Raw genomic sequence first — 23,065 nt, 5'->3', positions numbered from 1 at the left:
CTCCTCCTTTTTTGAAAGAAATACTGGATCTATTTTAAAATGTGATGTACTTAGAAGTTATAAATCCTACTAATAAAAGGAACCACTTGTGAACCTACCACACATTTTAAGAAACAGAACTTGCCAATACCATTAATGCTCTCTACGCACCCTCCTGCCTCACCCTGGCTTCCATCAGAAGTAATCACTACACCAAATTTTGTGTTAACCATTCTTCTCTCCTATTCATCAGAAATAGATTAATTTTCTAATCCAAAGACTTTCTACCTCCTACTTTTCAAGCTAAAGTCCACTTTCACTGCCTATTCTGTCTGAAATTACACACTTGCAAGGCAACCCCTCAACAAATTCCAGTCATCTTTGGGAAGTTAAATCCTCACAAAATCCTAATTCATGGTAAACCAACTGTTGAACACCCAGAGAATCTCTCCTCCCCAAACATGGGCACAAATCTCCCAAATCACCAACTTGTGTCCCAAATTGACATACTTTGTACCTAATCACTCCATACTTTATTTTTAACATTTTTTATTGAGTTATAGTCATTTTACAATACACTCCATACTTTTTAAACTAAGTATAGAATAAATATTCCAGGCTCCCCCAACACCAATGGCCACTTGGTTAATGTGGGCATTCTTAGAGGCCCAGAACCTTACTGTACAGCTTCCATGTCATCTAATCCAGATTATCAATTACTTAAGGGCAGGAACATGTCATCTTTCAGCCAGAGGCTTAAAGCTGGTTTTGATTTAGGGGTTAATGCCTGATCCTATCTGGTATCAAAAAAAGGGCAGCCATATAACCAAGAAAAATTTGTATTTCTTTCTATGCCCAACCCTTCACCTGACAGAAGATCTCTAGCCTATGATTATACCCATGACAGGTCAAGTTCCATTACTACATACATAACTTATGACACACCTTCAAAAACTCCACCACTTTATTTGGCTATTTGGCTCTGTCTTACCTCTTTTTCTTACAATAGCAATCCCTATTTAAAAGATAAGTATTGGACCAAAAAATATATATACATTTTTTCCTCTTTATTTTCTCATCTGCAAGATAGGGACACCACTACCTAGTATATAGTGGAAGATTAAGTGGCCTCTACCTAATACAAAGGTCGAAGTTTAAATAAGGTAGCATATGGAAGGCCTTTAGCATGGTAGTGGCACATAGCAATTGGTGAAATATGAGTCATCTTCTCTTTCTCTCTGTATGTTTGATCTACTAAAAACACATTGCAAAAAGCTCCAGTTACAAACAAAATGCTAGCAAACCGTGTGTGTGTGTGTGTGTGTGTGTGTGTGTGTGTGTGTATAGGATTACATATAGCCAATATTTTATAATGACCATAAGTGGAATATAATTTTTAAAATCATAAATCACTATGTTGTACACTTGAAACTTATATAATGTTGTACATCAACTATACCTCAGTTTAAAAAAAAAACCTCTGGAAAAAAGAATTATATATGGTGACTAAGTGATACTTATTCAGGAATACAAGGCTCGTTCAACATATAAATATCAGTATAACACACCATGTTAATAGAATAAAGGACAAAATCCTCATGATCATTGACAAAGACAAAGCATTTAACAAAACTCAAATACTCGTTCATCATAAAAACACTCAGCAACCTAGGAATCAAAGGGAACTTCCTCGACTTAATATGGGGCATCGATGAAAAAAAAAAACAAAACAAAAACACGGTTAACATTATACTAATGGTGAAAGACTGAAAGTTTTCCCCCAAAGGTCAGGAATAAGACAAAGATGTTTGCTCTCTCCACTTTTACTTAGCATTGTACTAGGAGATTCTAGACAGTACAGCTAGGCAAGAAAAAGAAATATAAGGCATCCAGATTGTAAAGGAAAAGGTAAAATTATCTCTATCTGCAAATGCCATAATCCTGTCCATAAAAAATTCTGAAGACTACACATACATACACACACATTATTAGAGTTAATAAGTGAGTTCAGCAAGGTTGCAAGATACACTATCAATATAAAAAATCAGTTGTATTTCCATATACTAGTAATGACTAATTAAAAGTTAAATTAAGAAAACAACTCCATTTATAATAGCATAAAAAAGAATAAAATTATTGGTAATAAATGTTTAAAAGGAAGTACAAGACTTGTACACTAAAAACTACAAAACATTATTGAAAGAAATTAAAGAAGATCAAAACAAATGAAAAGACAACAGTGTTCATGGATAAGAAGACTTAATAGATGCCAATAATCTTCAAATTAATCTACAGATTCAAAGCAGCCTCTATCAAAATTCCAAAACTGCCTTTTTTAAAGAAATTGACAAACTGATCCTAAAATCCATAAGAAGATTCAAGGGACACAGAATAGCCAAAAATCTTAGAAAAGAACAAAGTCGGAGGATTTACACTTTCCATTTTCAAAACTTACTATAAAACTACAGTAACAAAGTCAGTGTGGTAGTGGTATAAGGTAGACAGTGGATCACTGGAATCCATCTGATCAATGGAATAGAACAGACAATCCAAAAACCAACCCAAAATTCTACAGCGAAATGACTTTCAACAAGGATGCCAAGACAATTCAATGGGGAAAGAAGAGTCTTTTCAACAAATGCACTGGGAAAAATAGATATCCACATGTGTAAGAATGAAATGGGATTCCTACTTTAAATCACATACAAAAATTAATTCAAAATGGATCAAAGACCTAAACGTAAGAGATAAAACTGTAAAACTCTTAGAAGAAAACATAGGTGTAAATCTTTGCAACTTTGAATTAGGCAATGATTTCCTAGATACACACCAAAAGCACAAGCAACAAAAGAAAAAACAGATAAACTGGAGTTCATCAAAATTAAAAACTTTCGTGTTTCAAAAAACACTATCAAAAGTGAAAAGACAACCCACTAAATAGGAGAAAATATTTGTAAATCACATCTCTAGTAAGGTACTTATATTTAGAACTATAAAGAAAACTCTTTTAACTCAGCAACAAAGGCTCAAACCAACCCAATTAATCCAACTAAAACCAAGAAAGTATTTGAACAGATATTTCTCCAAATCCGATCAAATAGTCAATAAACACATGAAAGATGCTCACCATCATTACTCATTAGGGAAACGCAAATCAAAAACAAAATGAGATATCACTTTACACACACTAAGATGGCATTAATAATAATTTTTAAAAGTATAAATAACAATGTTACTGAAGATGTGGAAAAAATGGAACCATCATACATTACTGGTGGGAACAGAAAATGGCACAGTCTCTTTGGAAAACAGTCTAGTAGTCCCTCAAAATGTTAAACATAGTTGTTCTTATTCCACTCCTGGATATATACATAAAAAAACCCCCAAAACGTGTTCACATAACAACTTGTACACAAATGTTCACAGCAGCATTATTCATAATAGCACAGAAGTGGAAATAACCTACATATAGATCAACAGATGAATAGATAAATAAAATGTGGTACATTCATACAATGTAATATTATAAAAAGAAACAGAGGAATAAAATTCCATAAAAAGGAACTAAGTATTACTAAGTACTACTTACTTAGTTCCTTTTTTATGTACATGCTACAATGTGGATAAACCTTGAAAACATTAATGTTAAATGAAAGAAGCTGGACACAGAAGAAGAAAAAGCCTCACAGTATATAATTCCATTTATATGAAATCCTAGAATAGGCAAATTCATAGAGACAAAAAATAGATAATCAGTTGTCTGGGGCTGGGAGAAGTGGGCATAAGGAGTGACTGCTAATGTGAAATGGGTTTCTTTCTGGAGTGATGAAGACATTTTGGAATGAGATAGTGGTGATGGTTACACAATCTTGTGAGTATACTGAAACCAATGAATTGTACCCTTTAGAAAGGTGAATTTTATGGTATGCGTAAAATTTTATGGTATGCAAATTACATCTCAATTTCTTTTTAAAGGCCTAGCTACATATCATATCTGTCTCTTGCTCCCTACTCTGCCTTACACCTGGAAATCATCTAAATTTACCACTGGCCACAGCATAATGTTTCATTCCCAAAGTGAGGAAAGTACTAGAATTACCTATAACTCTTTATGCTGTATACTTTATAACGGCTACTCTTTTGATTAAATGTTGATTCCCCAAAGTCTCTTATCTGGCTCTGTAATGCCTAATGTCCTCCCCTAAAATTTTTCCATTGAGCTACGAAATTACTATGACTTTATTAGCACAATTATCCTGCTTTCAAAGTCATGAAGTAGGAAAAAAAAATGAATTTTGAATTCAGACAAAGATTCAAATCTCACCACTTCCCAATTATATGCAACTTTGGGGAGGTTATTTAACTATCTGCTTATACGTTAAATGGTGATAATATCTCTTTTAAGGTGTAAGGATTCAATGAGATAATGTGTGTAAAATGCCTGGTCATAGTAACCTTTCAGTCAATGTCAGTTCACTCCTTCTCACTGTTTCGTAAAATGGATGAAGCTGGCAGTGGCCCCAACCAGGCAGACACTCTGCCCCAAACTGAAACCTGTCCTCAACCAGGATAGGACTCATGGGATCTAGGGACATCTCAAGGTCACAGATGAGAAATAGGGGGTGAGAGACCCCCTCATACGTGTTTGACTGGGAACCTGATTCCCAAACTAATGCAATTCATAGGCTCACTATTTTCATAGGCGCTGAGGCTTAGAGAGAGGAGGCAGGGAGACGGGTGCTTGACAGGAGAATGAAAAGGCACACTGCTCCAATTACCACAAATGGGATGCATTACAAATAAACATACGTTTCCAGGGACAGAATGAGGAGATTCATTATGGAGAAGGGCTGGGAAGTCTGAGCCACAATCCTGACTCCAATTTTTCACACGGGAGGTAAAATTACAGTCTTGCACTGCCACCCCTGATGACGGGTTTGAATGGTAAGGACACCACTGAGTTTATTACAGTGTAAAGACTTGCTGCCCAACAGCAGAGCCTCCCCAACTCTTCTACACTTTTGTTTTACACAAGTATTACACATGTATGTTCAGTACTCCAAGCCAATTAAGAAGAAAATTAGTGCAGACCCAGGTCACCAAGGATCTCTCTTAATCAAAATCACTTCTGAGTGTGTAAGCATCACCATTGCCATAGCTACCATCCCAAAACACTGCTGTGTGGATCAGGGGTCGTGAGTCTAAAAGGAGCCCGAAAGTCATCAAGCAGGGCTAATTCAAATGATATTTACAATTCTTCATTAGTTCTCAAATGTTCAAGTCCCTTTACAAAGTGACCTCGCCTCCTAGCATTCCTCCTTCTTCCCCTTCCCATTATATATAATATCTACACGAAGAACACAATATTTGCAAAACAGCAATGTCTTTTGATGCCTTCCTGCCTCATTTCTCTACTTGAAATGCCTTATCTCCTCAATCTCCTAATCCACCTAGTGAAACTTGACTCTTCCTTTAAGTCCAGCTCAGATGCCTCCTCTTTGGTAAATCCTTCCCCAACTTCCTACTGTAGGCAAATCAGTTATACCCCCTCTATTCCTTCATATTGGTCAGGGGATAGCATAAAGTCTTGTATACATAAAGAAAATGTAAAGGGTGAAAATTTTGCTCATTTCAGTTTTCCCACTCAGTCTTTCACAAAGTTTTCACAGAGTGGTATGTTCATTTAGTAGACGTCATCTGGTCTAGTGGATGTCAAGCATGTATCTGTCACATAGTTCTTTGCTTTCACTAACATCTCAGGAGGAAGCTCAACATATATACAACAAATAAAACCAGAGCTGCTCTGTTTATAATACTATATGTACAGATGATTCAACATATCTCCTACTTGAGTCTTCTTGCATCCCTGAGGATGGCCCATGTAACCACTAACTCCAACGCAACCCCCTCTGTTTATAAATTAGAAAATGTGGGTCAAGAGAAGGTAAGTGTGATATTCAAGAGCATGTAATTTAGTATTACGGCCGGGACCTAGGTCTCCTGCTTTCTAGATCTTTCTATTACATGTCATTCCTGCCCTCCTAGTCTTGGGGGGAAAGCTACATGAAGAAAACTGGTGAGAGAGAGAAATAAGAGGCTTGACTAGCCTTAAAAATTCTACGGGAGCTTCCTCCATCAGCCTGCCAGCTGGAGCAGAGGATGTGCCAGTATGACATCTACCCTGGGACAGTCTTAATCGCCGGCTGCTAAGAGGGTCAATGTGGAAGCAGAGAGGGCACAAGGCAGGGGGAGGTGCCTGGTTGGGAGGCTGCTGTTTGCAGGGTCAGCTAAGTACTAAGTCTCGGAAGTGGGCTACCTATATGATAGGATTTCAGGGTCATTAAGGAGAGTCCCCTCTATCCACCAGAAAACCAAAAACATCTCACTGGCAAACTGCAGTTTTTTGTGAGTGATTGTCTGGATTCAAGCCGATTTAACCTGGATTCCAGGTGGCAATTATGAGCTGCCTGACTTGTGAGTCTCAGTTTTCTGGCCTGTAAAACCGATGCAAAACACGGATCGCACAGTGTAAATACGCATTATCTTGATTAAATGAGGCAATGTGAGTAAAAGCACTCAGGCAGCACCGGTACGTGGCGGGCCTTCAATAACCAGTACAGTAGGCCATTTATATCTGCGGGGACCGCATCTGCAGATTCAACCAACCGGGGATCAAAAATATACAGGGGAAAAAAATTCCAGAAAGTTCCAAAAAGCAAAAGTTGAATTTGCCATGTAGAAACTATTTACATGACATCTACAATGTATTAGGTATCATAAGTAATCTAGAGATGAGGTATACAGGAGGATGTGTGTAAGTTATGTGCAAGTACTATGCCATTTTATATAAGGGACTTGAGCATCCATGGATTTTGGTGGCAGGGGCCAGAGTGGTCCTGGAACCAGTCCCCCAAGGATACAGAGGGAGGTCTATGGTGCCTTTCCTCCTTTATATTAGATATAGGCCTCTCTGTTCAAGTTGCTTGTAACATAAAAGCCTTTGATATTTAAAATACTACAATACTGATTTATTAAGGACTGTTTGTGTCCCCTGCCAAAATCCACATGGGGAAGCCCTAATCCCCAGTGTGATGATATTTGGAGGTGGGGGGTTTGGGAGGTAGTTAGGTTTAGATGAGGTCATAAGGGTTGAGCCCCTATGAAAGGACTGGTGCCCTCATAAGGGGCTGAAGAGACCAGAGCTCTTTCTCTTGGACATGTGAGGATAAACCAAGAAGGAGGCACCGACAAGCCAGGAAGAGGACTTTCACCAGAACTTGATCATGCTGGCTGCCTGATCTTGGACTTCTAGCCTCCAGGACAGTGAGAAATAAAGATCTATTGATTAAGCCACCCAGCCTACGGTATTCGTTATAGCAGCCCAAGCTGACCAAGACACAAGTGTGAGTGAGGAACTCTTACACACTGCTAGCAGCAGTATAAACTGGGAAACGCTGTTAAAGTCTAAAACTGTGTAGCAGCATCTACTCACACTGAACCTGCATGTGCCCTGTAACCAGCAGATTCCACTCCTGGGCAGGGAACAAGAGCTTACAGTTACCACTTTCTACTTAAAACTTTCTTTAATCATGTTGACATAACAATAAATCACTTTTGTACACTGCTGGTTTAATAGACTATATCCGCAAATAAACTACAAGCTTTGTGAAGACAGGACAATGTCTCTTGTGCTCAGCATTATAGCACCAGTTCCTATGGAATAAATCATGAAAGAATTAATGAAATAAATGGGAAACCTCAAAATAAATCCCCAAGAAGGGAAGAGGAAGTGGATCATTAAAACAAATAAAAGGCTGATCTCCATGTGCCTGCTTTTAAGCTTTAACTATGGGAAAACCAAATCACCTCACTGAAGAATCTCTGGGAAATCTTTCTTTCTTCAAGGACCCTGACCACATCTTTGCTCTTGAAGGGTCTAGAGAAAGGCACAGGGTCCTGGGAATGGGCATAGTAGCAGGGAACACGTGGAGTCAGAAGGGACAGGAGCTTCACATTCTTTCTCTACCCCAAACTCACTGCCCTTTCACTCCCACAACCTTAAATGTAACTATAGCTGGAGTTAAGGGGGATGAGGGGAAGGGGTGTAGTGAGATGGACTGTCTATGTGAGAAAAAAAGGGCAGAAAAAACAGATCAGCAGGGAACAGTATTTTAAGTAGGAACTTAAGTCTGATGCCATCCTGAGTTCTGGCTAAGAAATAAATTTCCAGCTACAAAAGGAGATAACAAGGTTTAAAGGAACTGAGCTCTAAAGTGAAAATCCCCTTTCCTGACAACTTAAAATCAGTCTGAAATACACCAGAGACACCAGAAGGACTCTAAGTCATAAAAGCATTATGAGCATTAACAAAACACATAGGAAAAGGAGACAATCTTTAAGTTAATTTTCCACCAACCTACGCAGCACCTGTCACAGACCATACAGGCTCTTTACAGCCTAAGCAATTTTTTATCCATCCTTGGTGCTTTGAGGCAAAAGCATCATAATTGATTAATGCAGAGCTCCAAAAGTTTAGCTGCATAGAGAAAAAGGGGCACCGAGTAAGGAGAAAAGGGCACAGAGAAAGAATCATCTAGATTTCAGATGCAGCTCTATTTCATGTTGTAACTTTAAACAAACAACAATCTCTCTGAGCCTTGGTTTCCTAACCTAAACAGGCAACTATACCAACTTACCTCACAAGGTTAAGGCGACAATTAAATGAGATGACACATGCAAGTCAAAGTATATAACAGATCATAAAGTTTTACTTAAACATATGACCTTATTACAGAATCACAAATGCTACAATTTCCTTCCAGAGTCAAAATTAAGTTCAGTGCATTTTTCAACCAGATCTGACTGTAAAAGTCATCTGGAGGCTATAGGAAAATCAATCTCACCCTACTCTGCCGAGTCATCTGAAGAGTAGATTTTTCATTTGGGCGGATGGCAGTAAAGAATGATTCTCCCTGTCCCCCAGTCTTAATTCTGAAATTCCGCTATACGTTACTTAGGGTTAGAGAAGTTTTTCTGTTTTCCAGCTCCTTCTATGAAAACACAAAAACCTGTGAAAAGGGATTGCCAATAGCCATTAACAATTCATACTAAGCAAAGATGAACTCAGTTTGCTGAAAATCAAAAGCTAGGAAACAAAAACACCAACAACATGGCCTACAACTCCTAAGAATCTCCTCCCAACCACCAACCACCAACCACCATTGTCTCCAACCACCAAAATCTTCCCCCAATTCTCACATTTCAGCATCTAAAAATATCTCAGACTTTTTTTTTTTATGAGGGGGAGATAATCAGGTTTATTTATTTCTTCATATTTGGAGGAGCTACTGGGGATTGAACCCAGGACCCCATGCATGCTAGGCATGCACTCTACCACTTGAGCTATATCCTCCCCTCCTCTCAGACTATTTCTCACACTGAAAAATAAGACCTCATGTTCCAGTTTTGTTCCAGAAAATACGTTCACCTCTGGAATGGGTCCCAGGTCACAGTAGTCCATGGACACAGAATGAAAGGTATCAGTGGGGAGAAAGGGCACAAAAAAAGTGAAAAAATAAAATTCACCGTCTCCACAGTTCTGACTAGAATCAGCAGCCCTGATACTAGAGAAAACCTATTTTCTCCCCTAAATTCTTACTTCTAACAACTAGAAAAACTGCCTATGACAATACTTAAGAGGAGATCAAACGAGGAATTCTTCCTCATATATACTCTCGGTCCCACCTGTTGCTACAGTTTCAGTCCACATATATTTAAATCTGTTATCTGTATTACAGTTTGCATTCTGACCTCTCAGCAATCCTATGATGAATGGAGGGCAGGTTTTATTACTCCAGTTTTAAGGATGAGGAAACTGAGATTCAGATAGGCATAGCAGCTTGTTATGGCCTGAATTAAACCCAGACCTTCTGACTCCAAATCTCCTGTGCTTTCCAGAACACCATGATGCTTCTTGAAGTCTCAGCAGAGAAGACAAATACCAGTCCCAACCTTCCTGTGTCCACCTTCCATGCGCTGTTCACTGGCTTTTTGGGTCCGAATCTAGCAGTTTCTGCAAGAGAATCCCAAGGTAGCACTAAAGGGAAATCATTAAGCTAAATACTCTTGGGAAACAAAGAAGTTTGTTAAATGGCTGGAAGAACTGACATTCTTGCCCACTTAATACATAGTTCCAATTAAATTAGCCAACCATCTAGTTTTACCGCACCTGCAACTCAGTCTAGGAAGCCTGCAGAAAAATACACAAGATTCAAAGTCAAAGACATGGGTTGTAGTCATGACTCTATCACTTTCTGGCTATGTGGCTTTGGATAATGTCCCCATCTGAATTCTTTCATATGTAATATGTGCAAAATTAAATGAAACAATGAATGTGATAGTGCTTAAAGTATAAAGTTTCTACAAATAAGCCATCTCAAAACCATCTTCTCTGCAGACTGTTTTAAAACATTAGTAATCAGTCTTTTTTAAACTATGTGCAACAAACTACTTAAACTAAAATGAAGGAAAATTCACCTAGGTTTGTCCTATTTTTCCAAATTATTTTTATTGTCACAGAAACCTATCTACAAATGATTTTACTTGACTGGAAGGCTCCTATAAATACTTATATGGTAAGCTGTTGCCTCAAAGCTGCTATGAAAATCTGCCTGTCATGGTGGAACATTTATTGAACATCTCCCATGTCCTAGTCACTACATCAGACATTTTCAGAGTTTTATTTCAATTGATTCTCATAAGAAACCTCTGAGATATATTTTATCTCCTCTTTATAGATGAAAAAACTGAAGTCCACAGAGAATAAGAAATTGCTCAAGGTAAAACACGTGTCTGTATCACTGAGGAAAAGAAACAACAAGGTGTTTAGTGGCAAGGAAAAATCTGGAATACTGTTAGCTATTGATTACAGAGCATGGTGGTTAAGAGTATGGTCTTGGAGTTAGACTACCTGGGTTCAAATCCTGGATTCACCATAGGTTTCCCCATTCGTAAAATTAAGTTAATAACCGTAATCTACTTCATAACCTGGTAAATGAGTTGATACTTCTACTTGAACACCTACCTATCATGTTGTACAACCAATACATTATATATTATTGTCATCATTTCCCCCACCCTGCTTATCCAAACCCCCCTCTATGTCCTGCCCTGAAATCTGCATGCTAACTAGCCTAAAGCTCCCTTACACACATTTCACTCAGTACCGTTGTAGTGCTTCTGCTCTTTCTCTTCCTTTTCACTGAAATGCCTCTCTCCTCACTAGTTTAACTTCTACTCGGCCTTCAAAGCCTAGCCCAGATCTATTCCTTCTGCAAAATATTTTCGAACTTTGCCAGCCCACAGTGATTTCTTCCTTCTCTGGGTAACTCTTTATACTGTCAGACAATCTAACTTTTAGAAATCACTTAATTTAACCCAAATATCTAATTTTTGAAAGAGAACCTGAGCCTTAAAGAGTTAAATTGCCTATGGTGACACAAAAAGTTGGCTGGCAGAGTAGAGATTTGAACTAAGACATTTTAAATGTTTGCAATGCTCTTCCTGCTATACAATCCTAATTTCGTCTTCCTTGAGATTCTGTACAAGTTCTCAAAACTGAAAGCATGTATTATATAATTATCTGATTCCAAGTATTTCACTGATTTTATAGCCTTTGTGGAAACTAACACACTGGAGTTAGCAGCTCTCTGCTAACTGATTAGCAGGTCAGTCTTTCATTGGTGCCCTTTTACCTAGCAGTTAAAATGTTAGTAAACATAGGACTCTATAGAACTTAAATTCTCATCATCAGCTATTTATCAGGGGCTGATAGGGACTGAAGAGGGAATTATATCCAGGTACCCCTAAAGTCACATCACAGGGTCCAACAACAACAAAAAAGGACTCATTCTATATCACTGAAACCTGGAAGTAGGAAACACAGTCTTCAGCTGTATTATAAATACTAATTTTAAGGCCCTCCAAGGGTTCAAGCCCACAATAGAGAAAGGGGACTTCAATTTCCCCCTACAAAGCCCAAACCTCTTTTTGCAGGATTAAATCAGGCTAAAGTTACTTCATAAAGTTGTTAGGTCCTTTGAACAGAGAAATAGATAAGAGGTATATATCCTCAAAAGGATTATAGCTGTGCTCGGGGGGAGCAGAATGGAAGATGGCCCGAGACAGAAATAAGAAAATAAAGAACAGACTCTAAAATCTGAGAATGGCTCAAGCAAACAAAGACATCGCCGTGCTGAGGCTGAGAGAGGGGAAGAGGTGGAGAGCATGACAGCTGTTCTCCAGAAAGGAAGGCAGAGCAAGAGTGGGGTGACCGCGCACATCAGAAACGGGCAGCTGGTGAGCAGCAGAGCGCGGACGTCACCGGCCTCACGGAAGGGAGGGTGTAGAGCATCCTAAGCTAGTGACAATAATGAATGCTTCTACAGCACTTCACCATTTATCAAAATCTTTTTATATATACCACTTTTTATTGAATAGTCACTATGGTTAATGTAACTGTTGTTTGTTTATGTGTACAGGGAGCTGAAGAATTGCTTTTGCTCTTCATTCATAGTTGCATAATTTTTTTCATAAGTCATTGATTGTTCCAACAAATAATTACTGAAAAACTTCTCTGTCACACCAAATCCTGGGGATACTGAAATTAAAGTTATAGTCATTGTCCTCAGAGGAATCCCTGTGTTGAAGGTGGGGAGATGGGAAGACAAATAAAACCTGATTATAATACAATATATTAATTGCTATGAGGGGTAAGCAAGTGTATCATGCTATCTAATACAAACTGAAAGAATTTAAGTAAGGAGTAAGTCTAGTCCTGACTCTGGAAGAGTCAACAACTGAACTGAGTCTTGAGGATTATCCACAATTGTCCAGGCAAAGACACAGGGAAAGAAAAGTGAGGCCTGGGTGCCTTCAACACTTTCCAGCCAAAATTCTGTTTAGCTCTCCAAAACTATTCTTAGGATAACCCAAAGGAATTTTTTCATTGAGAAAGAAATAATTTTCATAAGAAAAGAAATAAGCATAAGGAGTTTCACACTGAAGTAAAAGTTCTCTGGATTTGGCAAGAAAGCAGGATTAACTGCAGAAAAATGGGCTCCTTGAGAACCAAGTGTCAATAGAGGCTAGGGAAGAAAAATTTGGTGCTCAATTTTATTCCACTTGCCTTTGCTCAGCTCAGAGCAGTGGAGCAGCTAACACCTGTCAGTAGTGTGGGCTGCTATGGCTCTCAATCAGAGCTAAGTCTCTAAAGATTTATGATTCTGACTGGCTGAAAATTAGTAATTAAGTTAATTTGTATTTCACAGGGCGTAAGTGAGAGCAACAGTATTCTAAAGCTTACACTGACAGTAAGGATGAGACCCAACATAATAACATCAATGTCTAATCCTAGAAGACTTCTCCCTCTACTGTTCCCTTCCACCCCTTTTCTCATTCTATGGATCTCTCTCTCTTCAACTCAATTTGGCAAAGATTTACTGAACTCAAACTATGTGTCAGATACTCTACTGGATGCTAAGGATATGAAGATGAATAAAACACTAAGCCAGACTGCGAAGAACTCACTATCACATAAAGAGATCATTATGTTGAGTCCAGTGATAAAGATATTCACAGGATAGAAAGAGGGCATGGAGAGGACCAAGACGCCCAATATAATCTAAGGGGTAAAAGAAGGATTTCTATAAAAGGAAGTATTCACCTCAGTTTCAAATGATGAATATGAGTTCAGTCAAGAAAAGGAAGGAAAGAGGAGGAGATGCAACTGCAGCAGCAGTAGACAGCATAAACAAAGACAAGAAGGAGGAATGCCATAATGTGTGTGCAGAACTGTAAACGGTTTAGTACTGCTCGACATTGAAGTTTAGGTGTGGAAATGGTTAGAAAGAGGTTGGAGAAATGAGGAAGGGTCAAGCAGCAGGACCATGAACTTCACCTGAAGGATGTGGGAAGACACTGAAAAGCTTTAAGCAAAGAAATCAAAAGGTCAGATTTGCATTTTAAATTGTTCTTTCAAGCTATTAAGTGGGAATCATGATGAGACCTGAAGAAGTTCTAGGTGAAAGCTAGTGAGAACTTGAAAAAAGTGACCACTAGCGTCCTTAGTTGAGATAGAGAATGAGGAAAAGCTGGAACAAGAAGGAAAGACAAAGAATGTAATACTGGAACAAATGGTCTTAATCCCTTTAACCACCCTGATGGAGATGTCCAGCAGGCAAGTGAACATATGTTTGAAGATCAGGACAAAGTTATGGATTAAAGGTAAAGATTTAGAAACTGATTGCACTTAGGAGGTAACTAACATCTTGAGAGTAGATGGACCAGGGAGAGTGTATAGAGCAAAAAAAGAAGGCAGGAAATGGGGCCCCGAGGGACACCTACCTTTAATGAGGTGAGCAAAGGAAAAGAAGAGTAAGAAGGAACTTTTTTAAAGACAAGTATGAAGAGAACAAAGAATGCAGTGCTCAGAAGCCAAGGGACTTCCAAATGGAAGATAAAATCATGTCAAACCAATCATGAGGGTACAGACTGACACCTTCCTTTGGATTTAGCAATTAAGTAACCTAGCAAGAATCAATCTCAGTATATGGATAAGGCGGAGGCCCAATGGCAATGCAGGAGGGGAAGTATGGGATAAGGAAATAGAGACAAGCATGAGATTTCTCGGTCACATCTGGAAGAGTGATTTTAGAAGATGAGGAGCAGTTTCTGCTTGTTTCCTTATTTACAAGAATGGAGCAAAGAGTAGAAGCAACTAGCAGAAAATAAGAGCATGAACAGTAGGAAAAAGAAGGGAGGAAATTTAGAGCTAGTTAACAGAGAAGGCAGGAGGGGATGGGTTTTTTTAAACATCAGACACTCATGCCCTGAGAATGGAATAAAGAAAATGAGTGTTGAGGTAAGAGAGGGAAGCAGAATAGAGCATTCCAAAGGGAACTGTGTAATAAGAGCACAGAATCCTGAAAGTCAAGTAAGTGTTCAGGGAGAGGGTAATCCAGAGTATAGCAAAAGTTTAGGATTGAGGGAACAGTGAGAAATGAGCTGAAAAGATAAGTTGGAGCAGATTGTGAACAAACTTAATGAGCAACAGCATGTTAGAGAAGGATGTTAAGAAGGAAATTAACTCTGTAAGATCTGTGAATGCTTTTGTTTTGTTTAAGAACACTCTGAAAGCAACATGATAAATGGATCAGATCGAGAAAAAGAATACAGGCATCACCTTTTAAAGCCTTTCTGTCTGTTTCTCTCTTCCTTCATTTCTCTCTGTAACCAACCTTCCTTAATTAAGCACAAGTGGAAACTGAAGTAGAACTATTTTAGAATTCATTTCATTTATTAAATAAAGATTTATGTGGTCCTGTACCTAGTTGTTAAATATAGCTGAATCAAATAGGTAATGTTTCTCTCTTACAAAAAAAAAAAAACACACACACACACACAAAAATCCTATATTATATTGCATTTTAAAAAATACCAAAGTCTTCAATAATTTTGTCTTTGTGCCATAGCCCTCAGTTTATATATATATATATATATACCCCATCTCTGAAGTGTGAAAAATAGACAATCACTTGCACCAGAAAATTTGAGAAACTCAAAAAAGGGGACGAAGATAGGTTGCGTATCTGCAGCTGGAAACACAGAAGGTTATAACAATCACTAGTTCAGCTCTTTACCCTTTACCAAGTGCTTTTCCAGAACCTTATTTTATTTAACTTTCACAACAATGCTATGAGATATACATATTGTTATCTCTATTTTCAGATAAGAAAATTAATTTTTGTCTATTTTATTCCACAACCTAGAACAGTGTCTGGCATACAGTAGGTCTCCAATGAAAATGTGTCAAATGGCTGGGGAAGGGAGGGGAGGAGGTTCAGAGAACTTATGTAACTCTGATAGGGTCATATGGTTACTGGTGGAGCCAGATCGCAACCCTAGGTCCTCTGACCCTCAATCCTGTATGTTCACATTGTTTCACATTGCTGAAAAGAGGAAGGAGGAGGACCGAGTAGAGTGACTGAATATAACCATAATCTGCTTTATAATTGTATGTGAACTGATTAAAATTTCCTGAACTAATTAAAAGTTCTCTGCTGTCAAGCAACAAACATCAAGTCCAGTATACTTCCTCCTATTCTTAGACAAGCTTCATAGGCAACCTTAGAGTTCAGGGATCCGCGGTATCTGCTCACTTAATTCTCTCCATAGGTCACGTGACCTATTCTAAGCTACTTCCTCCTGTTACATTTAAGTTGTGTCTGCAGAACAGAAAAGGCTTCTGTATGGGTAGCCTTCTGATATGAGCTATCTCCTAATTTTTCTGCCGGCAAATTTATCATTTTTTGTAGGAATCTATCAATCCTGGGTTCAGATCCTGACACTTCAGCTTAGTTAGCTATTTAATATTTGGTAAGCAATCACTTTCATGAGTCTGTTTATTCATCTATGAAATGGGTATTTTAATCTACTGCTCAGGATCACTATGAAGATAAAATGGGACAAAGGGTATGAATACGTAGTACAAGCTGTACAGTGCAGTGCACATGGCAGGGATCAAGAAATAAATGCTGTTAGCCAACACTTCAACCTGGGTATATGAAAGTTCTTAGATCTGAGAGAGGAATTCAACCACAAGTCCATAGTTCTCATCATTGAGGAGGAAACATACACAGCAGGCATTACAGGTCCCCTCTTTTTCTTCAGGACACCACACGGTAACAACACTGTAAGAAAGGAATCCTGAATGGAGAGTACTCGAAGATGAGCTTTTTGTCCAAGGACATGTTTAGTCATTGACTGACCTATGCTGCTTCTTCAAGATTTATAAGCATTACCACACAGAATAAATTATAGAGCTAGTTTTTGAAAGAAAATGACACAAAAACTGTAACATGAAAATAATGTTCTCTAAGAACTGTAAAGGCTCTTAGAGAATGTCTGTTTCAATCCTCTCATTTGCCAGAGTTTGGAAAGTCAAAATACAAAGAGGCAAAGTGGTTTGCCTAAGAATACACAGTAGTACATTTTTAATGGTACAAACAATTCTAACTACATACATTCCTCTGTGTTTCCACAGCAATCCTATGTATTCTAATTACCATACTATATTAAAATCCTATTTAAATGTCTGTCCTCTCTCCTGTTGGACTGGAAGATCCCAGTAGGCAAAACCAATGCCCAAGTTAACATTATATACCCAGCACCTGGCTTGTGTTTAGATGCTCAACTGTACTGAACACATTCCAGTTAAACCATTTTGTAAATTTGGGGGGAAGGTATGAAATTTTGGAAAACTTGCTATTTAGGCTTCCATTACTTTCTGCTTAGCAAGATACTGAAGAGGCTAATGTTACTATAGATTTGAATTTGGATACTGAAAGACAGTAACAATCTTAGGTGGGCAGACAGGGACACTAAGGTAAAAATGGGTCCCAGAAAGCAAGGTCATCATAGTAGCACAGTCCTACTAACTTTGTCATATTGTTGGAATTTATTGACTGGGTCTCTAAGAGTCTCCTTCAGTCATTTTACAATGGCATTTGCTGAAACAACAATAACACAAATAAGACAATGAAATTGCTGGTGGGGATAGAGGGTGATATACTCACGTGGTTCTTTTTTAAGCACCTACAACTCCACAATCTCTCTTTAAAAGAAGTAGACACAAACAATTTTTAAGGAGAAAAAGGATTAAATTTAAGGAATCTACTCATAAAGTGACTTAAGAGTCAGATGTGAGTTCTGGTCTCCATTCTCTCACTAACTTCTTACTTGACCTTGGGCAAATCATTCCATTTCTCTGGGTTTACAAGAGAGACTGAAGTTCCAGATCCTGGTTCTGGTTCTGTCATTAACTGGTTGAGTAAACTTGAACAAGTCACTCTCCCTCTTTAGACCAGGATTTCCCCCATGTATAAAATAACTCAGATTATCTTCCAGCTCTAATAACCTAGAATTCTAAGCTGTAGACTGCTGCTGCTATGAGCGATGAAATTTTATGGAATCAGCAAGTTTGTGTTAGTCAGAAACAGGACATAAAGATAAAATATTTAGCAGAGAGAAGCCTCAAAAACCTCACTTGAGCTTTCCCCCCAAGTTCCAATTCAAATAATTTTCTTGAGCCACTCACAAGTCCTGTCCAGACTAGTAAACTTTGAACTCCCCTGTTCTTAACAAAACACCCAGACTGACCAGAAAAGAATGGAAACAGGGGCTCCCAGGATAATGAACCAGTCCAGTCTCTTGGTTGTCCCCCTCTTTCCCACCGCTGCGCTCTCCTATACCATCCCTGTCTGGACTGAGCCAAACCTATGTCTTTTAATGTACATTCTCCAATACTCAGCTCAAATCTCACTATTTCTATAAAGCATTCCCTTTCCATCTAGCCCACAACCATCTCTTCCTCTTTTAATGTCTATGGTATAATACACTGTTGTGCCGGAGGGGTTACATGCTGTTTGTAAGGAGTTTGTTACCACATCTGGCACATAGCAGTTGCTCAAAAAATGACAGTAGTTGGTGGTGTTGTCACAACATTAGCAGTAATCACATACCCTTTAGTTCAGTGCATCTTAAATTTAATGTGCATGTGAATAACTTGCAGATCTTATTCAAATGCAAATTACGATTCAGTAGGTGTGAGGTGGCATTTGGTAATCTGTAGCTCAAAAAGCTCCTGGGGGATGTCAATGCTCTTGATGCAAGAACCATACTTTGAATGCAAAGGGAAGTTTTAGGTAAACTTAAAAAAAAAATGTATTTGTCTTATATATTCAGCCAGACAGAAAGATCTTCGAAGAGAGATACTAAGTCTCATTTTTCTTAGCATATATACCCTATACAGAAGTGTTCAATAAACATCTGTGGACTTATCAAATCTGCAGTCTCTAGATATTCTAGTTAATCTCTATACTAGATTATATACTATACTGATTTTCAGATCAAACACTGAAACATAAAAGGTTGAAAAGCTCACTTGGTCACTGGAATTGAAATCACTGAAACAGAGGCAAGGGAGAATCTGAGAGAAAACTTACCTCTCCACCAGTAAGAATATAATATACAGAAAAACAACATATGCAAATAGATGCTTGTTCCTTGTTTAAACACAAAGATCTATAAAGTGCAATCTTAACTGCACTTCAAATTTAGGTATGAACCTTAGAAGAAGACATGCATTTTCAGGCATATAGATATAGATATAGATATTTTAAAAACAATAATAATAATTACTAAAAAGGCATATAATGAGGTTGGTTTCTTTCTTTTCTTTTCTTTTCTTTTTAGTGGAACAGAAACATTTTTCAATGATCCTTTAGTGTGCAATGAATCTAAAGATCTCAGGTAACCAATGAAAACATATTTCAAGTAAAAGAGAGAGAAAACACCTTCCAGTTTTCCTATCATCCTGGTCATTGAATAGGTCCCCAAATTCCATTGTCCACAATTACACTGCAGAAATTCAAAGGAATCTGCTGTGAAACAGGGTTGCTCTGAGAGGCTGCCTATTTTAACCTCTTCTTTTAAGTCTCCATTTATTTAAATTCTTGTTAAAACCCTCTTTATTTTAGCATTCCACAATTCAGATGGGGCCAATATTCTTAAATGTTACTAGGAGACTCTACTCTGACTTCCCATTCAAGCACTAGGAAAATAATATTGGGTGTGTGACACCTGCTCACAGAATACTACGTATGTAGCTTAAATTGCAAGACCAATTTACCAAAGTCAATCTTTAGAGCAAAAAGCACCTTTTTAAGTCACTGAGCTTGTCATAAGCAGACACCAGCTCCTTAACTCACAGAGACTTTTCAATAAAACCACTCATCAATATTTAACTGAGATTTTTTTTAAACAAATTTAGACACCTTAAAAGAAGACAGACTGTAATTCTGAGAACTGCTATTAAGCACAGAAACACAGAAGTGCAGAACTGCTGTCAAGCACTAGATTCAAACTAGGTTTATGAGTTTTAGTAAATCAATGTTATTACTTCAGAGAAAATGAGAAAACAGTTGGGACTCAGCCCGTAGGAAAGTGGCTTCTATCTCTTCCATCAGACGTCTAGTCTCCAGGGTAAAGCAAATTCTCTAGTTCATGCCAGCCAGGCAGCCTTCCTACAGAGTAACACTATCCAAGGAGAGGTTCAAATCTCAAGTCCCTGAAGCACTTATAAACACAAATCTATCGCAGCCTCCATACAAATGAGTATCTTCCTACCTGAGGGTACCTAAGTAGTAATTAGACCCAAAACAAATACCTTCAACGGGATAGGAGATCATGACAAGATACAGCAGGGTCCAATTCTTGCATAAAAAAAGAAGCACCAATATTATTCTCATTTCTCCCCTCCTTCTCCCGGCCTTTCTTCAAGACTCATCTTTTGTGAAGCTTTCCCCAATAACTTTGGCTCTCACTAATCACTCCATCTATTGAACACCTGAAACACTGGGCTCAGCTAATTATTCTAGATTCCTTTTTGTTAACTGTTTCATGTTTTTGTTTTGTCTCCCAAATTTGACTGTGAGTTCTCCATAAGGCCCCTATATTGCCTAGCCCCTAGATGGAGCCAATTACTAATATTGCTAATAATACAATAATAATAGTGAAGAAATAGAGTGGAGTGGCAACAGTGGAGTCAAAAAGGCTTCCGTTCAAATCTTGGTTTTACCATTTGCTGGCTGTATTACTGAACAAATTACTTGCTTTTTCTAAGCCTCAGTTTGGTGGTAAAAATTCAACAAGATATTATGTTAGAGCACCTAGTACAGAGTTTGGCATATAACGGATGCTCAGTAAAGCTTAGTTACCTTCCCTTCACACTTAACCAGCACTTGTTGATTTGAATGGAATAATTCTCCTAGGGGGCTGCCAGTGGCACCATCAAAGACTAACTTTCCAACTACATTCTTACGTGTGCCTTTGTCATATCCTGGCAAAGGTCCCTTCAGATTTTCTACTCTACTGTCCTGAGAAAAAGCCAATTACACATGTCACCCAAATGACTATTTAGAATGGTCATATCAGTTAGGGGCCAGCAGGAGGGCAACTTCACATCTACATCTCACTTCCATCACACCCACGCCGGCACTCTCTCCCTGCAGGTCTCCCAGTGAGAAAATGATAGAGAGAGGAGAGCAGCAAAGCAGCCAGAAGAGGAAACGGAGATAAACAGCTTTGTGGTCCCTCTGTGCCTCCCTCTTGAGAGGAAACACTTCGGTCTAGTCTCCAGCCCCAACTCTTCTGAGGAAAGAAAAAACAAAACGAAACAAAACAAAAAACCCTTCCCGTGTTCCAGAAGAAAAAGCAACCCCTTTTCCCCAACTCTTCATTTTTTTCAAGCCCTTCACCAGTCAATTCCACTATCATCTGCCACCCCAACCATCCCCTGGGTCAACTTCCTGCTCCATAAAATAGAACCTCTTTTAACTGGTTTATCTCGAGTGGACCTCATTCATGTTTTTATCAACCAGAGGTCACATTTTACCCTAGCCTTCACCATTTCAAGTTGGAATATCCCTTAAAAAAAATAAATAAATAAAAGAATTTTTGAAGTTCCCCATCTACTGCATTAAAGCAGATCTTTTTATTTGTGTCCCTTTACCCATCCAGAATATTTTCACCTCAGTCATCATCTTTCCAGTTGGAAAAACCTACCATCACTTCCACCCCAAAACATATACCAAAAAAAAAAAAATTTTTTTTAATCTACAAACCCTCATCCCCTCTCCCCTCGGCTGCACAAAACACAAGAATTTTATTATTCTTAGACGACTCCACGCTGCCCGGGAAGAAGCCCCAGCACACCTGGTCTCCCACAGCTGTGCGCTCATCAACCTTGACGTCAGTACTGACACCACCTTCATGAGGCCAGGTGAACAAATACCCCATCGCCCTCTCCCCGCCAAACACCATTTCCGTTCCGAATTCGCCTCGATCCCCGTAAAGCAGAACCTTTTTTTTTTTTTTTTTTTTTTTTGGCCCCCAGTGTCCCTTCGGGGATCTGCGACCGTTTTCCCCTCGGCTTTTACGCGTCTAGGCTGAAAAGTCAGTTCCCTCCGTCCCCCGCCCCCTTAAAAAAAAACTATTTCTTAAGACTCGTCCCTGTCGGATAAAGTAGCTCCTGCTCTTCTGTGTTTGGGGATTTGAGCCCATTGCGGGGCTACTTCAGCCCGAGCTTCACCTCCCAGGCGGATCAGTGCCTCCCCCGCCCCGACACGCACACACCCCCGCGGGACCCCTCTCCCGGCGGCGGGACCCGGACCCTCCTTCTCATTGGTCTGAAGCGTGTCCCCCGCGCGGCCCCGGCTGCCCGAGCCCCGCGCCCCGAGCGGCGGGCACCTACCAGTCGGTGTGCGGCTCGTCGACGACCAGCAGCACCTTGGCCTTCCTGGCGGCGGCGGGCGCGGGCGCGGGCGCGTCCACCAGGCCGGCGGAGGCGGCCGTCTGCTTCACCGCCTGGGACAGCGAGCTGAAGAAGCTGCTGCCCACCGACGGCGCCGCCGCTGCCTGCGGCGCGGGCTGCGGCGCGGGCGCCGGGGCGGGCGGCGGCCTCCGCTCGGGACCGGGAGAGGCGGCCGGGGGGGCCGACGAGGCCGAGGCCGCGCCGGGGCCGGGGGGCGGCGGCGGCGGCTGCTGGGGCTCCGGCCGCTGCAGGTCGGTCATGTAGCCATTGGGCAGGTTGGCGATGAAGCTGCTGTCCGACAGCCGGCGCCGCAGGAAGTTCATCATCTGGCTGGAGGGGCTGGGGGCGCGCGGGGCGGCGGGGCCGGGCGGCGCGGAGGGCGAGAGCGAGGCGGCTGAGGCGGCTGAGGCGGCTGAGGCGGCTGAGGCGGCTGAGGCGGCTGAGGCGGCTGAAGCTCGGAGCGCGGCGCGCGAGCCCAGCAGACAGCGGCGGCAGACTGGGCCGGCCGGGCGGGGCTGCGCGAGGCGCGGCGCCAGGGAGCGGGCGGGGCAGGGGCGGGGCCAGTGGACGCCCCGCCCCGCGCCGCAGAGCCGGCGCCGCCCCCGACTCGCTGCCCGAGTACCCCGCACGGAACAGCCTGCCTGCTGAGGATGGGGA

General features: G+C 40.2%; 1 protein-coding gene across 2 annotated transcripts in view; it reads right to left on the bottom strand.

The window, feature by feature from the left end:
• SYN2 (synapsin II) overlaps positions 1–22,853 on the bottom strand; it is a 154,516-nt gene extending 131,663 nt beyond the window's left edge. Inside the window, exon 1 of one of the 2 annotated variants that reach the window (XM_032458993.1) lies at positions 22,349–22,853. In XM_032458993.1, the coding sequence (XP_032314884.1) occupies positions 22,349–22,734 (386 nt within the window). In that variant the 5' untranslated portion in view covers positions 22,735–22,853. The remainder of the gene's footprint in view (positions 1–22,348) is intronic. The other variant, XM_032458992.1, reaches the window with a different exon arrangement.
• Between the last annotated feature and the right edge of the window lie 212 nt (positions 22,854–23,065).

Source organism: Camelus ferus, chromosome 17 (genome assembly GCF_009834535.1).
Source record: "Camelus ferus isolate YT-003-E chromosome 17, BCGSAC_Cfer_1.0, whole genome shotgun sequence".
Taxonomy (NCBI): domain Eukaryota; kingdom Metazoa; phylum Chordata; class Mammalia; order Artiodactyla; family Camelidae; genus Camelus; species Camelus ferus.
The sequence above is the reverse complement of the archived record's forward strand: the minus strand, read 5'-3'. Positions and strand labels throughout refer to the sequence as shown.